At 40.7% G+C, this 7138-nt stretch overlaps 2 protein-coding genes across 2 annotated transcripts; both read left to right on the top strand.

Moving 5' to 3' along the window:
* Positions 1–71: 71 nt before the first annotated feature.
* LOC147847128 (uncharacterized) lies at positions 72–2260 on the top strand (the record flags this gene model as incomplete). Its single annotated transcript, XM_087339535.1, has 5 exons — positions 72–188; positions 274–335; positions 426–495; positions 597–1343; positions 1767–2260. Coding segments are annotated over 5 exons (1112 nt in total), but the record flags the coding sequence as incomplete, so codon positions are not given.
* A 2024-nt stretch (positions 2261–4284) lies between these two features.
* LOC147847127 (eukaryotic peptide chain release factor subunit 1-3) lies at positions 4285–6756 on the top strand. Its single transcript, XM_087339534.1, has 2 exons — positions 4285–5860; positions 6433–6756. The coding sequence occupies exon 1, from the start codon at positions 4389–4391 to the stop codon at positions 5724–5726; it is 1338 nt and encodes a 445-aa protein (XP_087195660.1). The 5' UTR covers positions 4285–4388; the 3' UTR covers positions 5727–5860; positions 6433–6756.
* The last annotated feature ends 382 nt before the right edge of the window (positions 6757–7138 follow it).

Genomic DNA, 7138 nt, shown 5'->3' with positions numbered 1-7138 from the left:
AGTAATGGAAATCTCAGCCTCGTTAAATTGTCGCTGAACTCATTTTTTTCCAGTGTGATGTTTATTGTAAGAGTCTGTTTACTTATTATATCGTAATTTACTGTACTTGCAGACTAAAATTGTGTCATTAGAAGATGCTGCCAAGGTGTTGCTCGAAGATTGCAAGGAATCCTCTTATAAGTTGAAAAGTAAGGCTAATTATAGCTAGTAATTTTTTCCTACCTAATCTTGCAATCGCTTTCTTAACCATGACATTTGGCTAACCGTTTGCAGCTAAAGTTAGGAGGCTATATGACATTGCAAATATATTCTCTTCAATCCGATTGATAGAAAAGGTAATCTTCACTTGCATTGTATATGCTAAAATGAATTTGTATTCCTAGTCGGAGTGGTTATCAAATAAACTTTTCTGGTTTTTCTCGTAGACCAATGAAACTAAGAATAGAAAGCCAGCCTTCAGGTGGTTGGGTGTGAAGGGAGTTGACGGGACATCTGGTATGGGAAACTCCGTCATGCCTTAACATCCAAATAATTAATTTGCGTGACAATAATACTAGAGTTAGGTTTTCATAGCATTTTTCATTTGGATGTTCCAGTTAACATCAAAGGCTCTTCCACATTTGACTCCTCCAATCTGGAGAGGGTCAAACGAGCGAGATGTGGGGGCGAGGATTCCAGCTTTGAAGAGAAATGTGTGATAAGGAGTAATGATAATAAGGTAAAGCCTCTTCAGAGCAGGAATATGAACATTCTACCTAGTCCTATTTACAGTCCAGTGCCATGTTATCCAAGAATGCAAGGAGATGGAGCGTCTCGGCCAGAAGTTGTATCACCAGCTAGCAGTAATAGTGCTTCTAAGCTAAACCTTGGTTCCAATGGAGGATGGCGAGAGTGGACAAATTCAGCATCACATGAAAGGAGTCCAACAAGGCAGGGATGTGGAGGGCAACGTAATCAAAACAAGAAAAATCTATGGAATAATGAAAACAAGGATCCATCCAACAATGCAGACCATGAGCAATGGAATAATGAAAACAAAAATTCAGGGAATGACAAAAACATGAATCTGTCGAGTAATGAAAATAAGCCTTGTTTCCCATCTTCATACTCAGCTGGTGGATGTGCCACGGGGTGTTGCCAATGTACAAATTCCAAAGCAGCACATGAGAAGAGTATGCCTTTCTACATGAATTTCCTTTCAGCCCCCATGTTTTGTCCTTTCCAAGCTATGCATAAATGTCACCATATCAGTGAAAGGAACTGTGAGAATTGTCACATAAAAAATGGAAGTGACAAGGAAACAACATGCTTCAATGCTGGACCTCTCAAATATCAAAATGAAGGTAATAAATTGATTATTGGGGAAAATCTCACCATACCCTAAAGTTTTTCCTTAAATTTCCCAAAATGCTGAAAGTTTTGTTATTTCAACAAATGCCCTTGGTTATCCCCAGAGCAATTATGTCTGCTATTTGAGTGATTGCATGACCAATCCATTCCCCTTTTTCAATTACTTGGCCAATTCATCCCCATGTTCTCTTTTGGGTTTTGACCAATGTTATTTCGAAGAGTAACCAAGCTCAGGGCATTTGGGGGAAATAAGGAGCTTGAGTATCTCAAAGTCTTTCTCTTGATTATTTTGCTTTCATGATGTCTTTGAAACTTGTTACCAAATAATTCCGGCCTCTGCCTAATTATTGGTACGTTTGATGCATTTTACTGTGCGAGCCTAACGTCATGGATTTGTTTGGTTGATATGTTTTCAGCTCTGAACCACATGTTTGGTCACTATATGGAAGCTTGGAAGGCATGGTATTTGCAAGCTGCTGCCTGTTCCATGGCTCCTCCTTCCACTCCTCACGATCCTATGCATAGCTCATGATTAACGAGTTCTTGTATATCCCATTCGATTATCCCATTTGTTTGTACCCTTCACCTCAATAATTTGATCTTTGGATTGTCGTGTGTCCCCCCCTCATGGTGATAAGATGAGGTGCATGGACATGCCAACCATATTTCTTGGTGTAGAGAAAAGTTAGTGTTGGGGGGTGGCTTTACCCCCTTCTTTGTAATGCACAACAAAACAATACAGACTTTAGGATGGGTTCGGTTGATTACAATAGTCGATCATGTAGGCAGGAAACGTTTATGGACGGACTCTCCCCCATGTTATTAGTCTTGTAAGGCATACATTTTTTGCCCAATTTTGGTGATGATAAGCATGAGTTTTGTACTCCATAACATTGGTACTGTTGAGCCTTGCTTGTTTCAATGTCTAACTACCACCTTTGCACTTCTATCGAATGTTAAGATTCTCACATTCTTTTGGTTTCATTTTATGCTAAATTAAGTGATATCATGAACCTACGAGAAAACACGGGAAAACTTTTGTTGGATACTTTATGATTATATGTAAAAGATTAGTGAGAGATTATATGTACACAAACAAGAACCAAAATACAACAGCTTGTGATAGAAACAAGGCTTGCAACAAGGTGGGACAGATGCCCAGCAAACTTGTGATGTTGATAAAAAAGGGTTGGACAAGAATGACAAATGTCTAAGAAGTAAATGTTGAGATGGCAGCTAACTCATTGGGAATAGATGTAAATCTTGCAACTATACATTTTGCATTTGTGTGATGTTCATCCCAATGTATAATATTTGATGCTCATCATGGATAGAGTATATATCTTGGAAATTTGTTGCCTAATATCAAATTGTCTCATAAGGGTTTTGGCATGATGATGTTATCTCACTTTCATATTAGGGCTAGAGGACACTAAAAGTAAATTGCTAAAATCTAAATTAGTGACAATTTGGGATCCTTATTCTCCTACCTTTATTGATTCCATTTTGGAGATGGTCGTAGAACATGAATTGTAAAACTTCTTAAATAAGTTTAATGATGATAACTTAGAGAAGGGTTTAGAATATTCTTTTTTAATTATTAGGATTTGTTTGTTGTGGTTGTGATGTTGTTGAGGCTAAAAAATGGTCCCAATGATGTTTCATTGAATCATGATGGAAATAACTACATAGAAAATTCTAGAATGTGGCATAGGAGATGACAACATGCGTCACATGATAGGAAAGGTAGGCATTCGCATAGGAGGGAATGCAAGGAATCCCAAGAGATCCTTTATTGCCTTAAGCCTCATCTCATGCAAAAGATCAAGAACGGGTTCAACGATGTTGGCTCAACAAGATCACATGTCGTTTAGGCATAAGGGAGGCCACGCTTGCAAAAGAGGTTTGAGTGTCTTCATGGCTTCATGGCTTCACATTGCCACGTAACTATATCATCTAATGACAAGTAAATTGCGCCTAGCGTTTTCTAAGGCTGGATGTGTGACTAAGCATTTTCAAAAGAAGGCACTTGATGGCCACACTAAAGAAAACCATGATTGACTTTCATCTACAATGGGCTACAACCATTTAGCGACACCCACATTAGAGGAATTCAAGCAAAGTATTGTTGAAGCAGAATCCTTTTGACGCCAAATGACTAATCAACTACAAGTAACCATGTGAATAGTTTGGTAAGAATGAGCAACAAATGCAATGGAACTTCATCTACTACTAGGGAGGGTGGCAAAGTTAAGACTCAAGGAGGAAAGGAGGTGTATGTTTTGGATATGGAGGCAAAAGTTTCGATGAGGGAAGACAATATTATTGCTCTAGAATGCCATAAGGTGGCAATGGATGTGACAAGATCTAATCGATCACATGGATGGATGCTCCCATTATGTTTGAAGATGCCAACTCAACAAGGGCGGTTATGTCTTCATCCATTGGGAATCCAAGTGTCGCGACACTAAGAGTAGGAAGGCCCTGGAGTAGCATTGTTTAGACAACCATATGATATCGTAATTAAATAGATCACGCGCAACAAAGATATAAGTAGTGAGTTGAGATAGATAGATACGAAGGAATTGGTTGGTTTTGGGTGTAGGAGGAGAGCGTGGCATCAGTTAAGGAGCAAAATGTGTCTATGTGTGTGCACTGTATTGCTTCGAGATATTCGGGCAGTTGGGTGGGGTAGGGCAGGAAAAATGGATGATGGAAGGTGACATGGAAGGCAGGGAAGTGACTCTGAGTTTTGGACATGGGACTCTAAGTTGAGTTCAGGTCGTCTCTAGTGTCTCCTTTGCTTTTCCTTTGCTTTTTATGTATGTATGTGTATTGATTTATGTGTTATGGTCACATGTGCCTGTTTTAAGGACACCTTCACACCAGGACCTCTCAACTATAAGAATCGAAACCCTAGCAGTCCTGCGTCTTCCTTCTCGCCCTCCTCCTCCTCTGCATTTCCTGCTTTCTCTGCAGAAGGCAGCGCAGAGTCTCCGAAACACAGGAATCTCTCCTCCTCTCTTCTACTGTCGGCCATGGCGGAGAACGGAGGCGGAGGCGGAACCTCAGGTGGTGACACTGACTACAATATCGAGATATGGAAGATCAAGAAGCTTATCAAAGGCCTCGAGTCTGCTCGCGGCAATGGAACCAGCATGATCTCCCTCATTATGCCCCCTCGAGATCAGGTCGCCCGGGTCGCAAAGATGCTCGGTGATGAATTCGGCACCGCATCGAACATCAAGAACAGGGTCAATCGTCAGTCTGTCCTTGGTGCCATCACATCTGCTCAGCAGCGCCTCAAACTCTACAACAAAGTGCCCCCCAACGGCCTCGTGCTCTACACCGGCACCATCGTCACTGATGATGGCAAGGAGAAGAAGGTAACCATCGATTTTGAGCCCTTCAAGCCTATCAATGCCTCTCTTTACCTATGTGACAACAAGTTCCACACCGAAGCTCTCAACGAGTTGCTCGAATCTGATGACAAGTTTGGCTTCATTGTCATGGATGGTAATGGTGCTCTGTTTGGCACTCTGAGTGGAAACACTCGTGAGATTCTCCACAAGTTTACCGTTGATCTTCCCAAGAAACACGGTCGAGGAGGCCAATCTGCTCTTCGTTTTGCACGCCTTCGAATGGAGAAACGCCATAACTATGTTAGGAAGACTGCGGAGCTCTCGACGCAGTTCTTCATAAATCCCGCCACGAGCCAGCCTAATGTGTCTGGCCTTATTCTGGCTGGATCTGCTGATTTCAAGACAGAGCTTAGCCAGTCTGACATGTTTGATCCTCGCTTGCAAGTGAAGATTTTGAAGGTTGTAGATGTTTCGTATGGTGGGGAGAATGGATTCAATCAGGCCATTGAGCTCTCAGCGGAGGTTTTAGCCAACGTGAAGTTCATCCAAGAGAAGCGTCTGATTGGTAAGTACTTTGAAGAGATCAGTCAAGACACGGGTAAATACGTATTTGGAATCGAAGATACTCTGAAAGCTCTTGAAATGGGTGCTGTGGAGACGTTGATTGTTTGGGAGAATCTAGATGTGAACCGTTACGTGCTGAAGAACGCAGTCACAGCAGAGATTGTGATCAAGCATCTAACTAAGGAACAAGAATCTGATCAATCCAACTTCCGCGATCCTGGATCAGGTGCTGAGCTCGAGGTTCAAGAGAAGACATCACTGCTAGAATGGTTTGCAAATGAGTATAAGAGGTTCGGTTGTACACTTGAGTTTGTCACTAACAGGTCTCAGGAAGGATCACAGTTTTGTAGAGGATTTGGTGGAATTGGTGGCATTCTTCGTTATCAGCTCGACATGAGGACCTTTGATGACATCTCAGACAATGAAGATACTTATGACGATTCTGACTGACGCCAGGCTCATCCTGATGAATGCAACAGGAGCATTATGCATGATTGGGATCCTTTAGCTCCTGTTGTTTTCCAGCTATCTCTGGTAGTGGAAGGACAGGGACATTAAGTTGCCTAGCTTTTGTTGGAGAAAATGTAAGTTCTTTCTACTTTTTTAAGTTCTAGGATCACATGCGATAAGAAGTAGCACTGATTACTGATATGAAATACAGTCTGTTAGCATTTCTGTTACCTCATACTAGAAAAATTCAAGGAGATGAGTATTTCCACAATGCTTGGTTGGGAATCTTCAAAGTCAATCAAGGAAGTCTCAAGGTTTTTGATTGTGTAACATGAACGGTGAGCCTTAGAAGTAGGGGGTAATGTTTGAAGAGGTCTAATAACAGAGATAAATTAAATAATTGTGGAACTCAGCTACAGTACTGTGTGTTGTATTCAATGGCGGGACTTCAATATACGTGTCAACCTCATTTTTTAGCATAAAGAATGGAAATGATGTTGGCAGGAATTTGAGTTGATAAAAAGGCATTAGAGTGATGTTATTATGTCTTACTTCTAGCTTAAAGCATGGACAGGAAACAGTGTTTTTATAAGATTTTAGAACTGACCGAAAACCATTCTAAATCTTAATGAGAGCGTGAATCTAATACTAGACTCTTCTGATTTGAACCATGAAGCTTTTATCTTTAGCCTCTTCATGGTTGCAGGTGTTTCTGGAAGATTGATCGCCATCAGTTTCTGAGCATGCTGAAACAGCCTTGAATTCCTCCTCTTTGAGTGGGAGCAAGGCACATAATTATGAATTTCAATGTGATTGCTATCAATCACCCGAAGGACAAATATGTTTTAGTATTATTAATTTTTATGTATTTTGTGCATCTATATATGCTCTCAGGCTCGCAGGGGCACTGAAAGCATTTTGCAAACGTTTGTTTGAAGCACCATGCTATTGGTAGGAATAATGCCTTGTTGATCTATTGTATTTTTTAAAACCAACTAAAACTAGATTTTCTGCCATGGCATTATCTTTATCTTGACTTTCCTGTCCAATGGTCTCATTGCAGCGAGGACGGTAAATTTTATTGGCTACATTCAGTATCGTTTGAGGTTAAGAGGAGGAATTGACTGATATAGATGGAATGGGGTTGTGTTGAGGAACAAATCTAGAGTTGTGGTAAAGAACTAATGTGCAGTACCAAGACTGCCCTGTTAGAAACCATTGAATATAATGCCATTTCACTTGAAGATAATTATCCCTTATTACCAACTAATGATTGGGGTTTTGTCGCAGCATTTGTTAGGATTAATGCGCGTGTATATAGAAGTGGTTTTGATAGTGGGAAGAAAATGGAACATCTTGTGACAAAGTCTAATTGATGACCATAGTGTAGGGTACAAACTTGATGACTTTTT

This window comes from Azolla caroliniana, unplaced genomic scaffold, assembly GCF_043228905.1.
Source record: "Azolla caroliniana isolate FFs.n. ecotype wild unplaced genomic scaffold, voAzoCaro1.0.p SCAF_1493, whole genome shotgun sequence".
In the NCBI taxonomy this organism is placed as follows: domain Eukaryota; kingdom Viridiplantae; phylum Streptophyta; class Polypodiopsida; order Salviniales; family Salviniaceae; genus Azolla; species Azolla caroliniana.
This window is presented reverse-complemented; position numbering and strand designations above follow the sequence as displayed.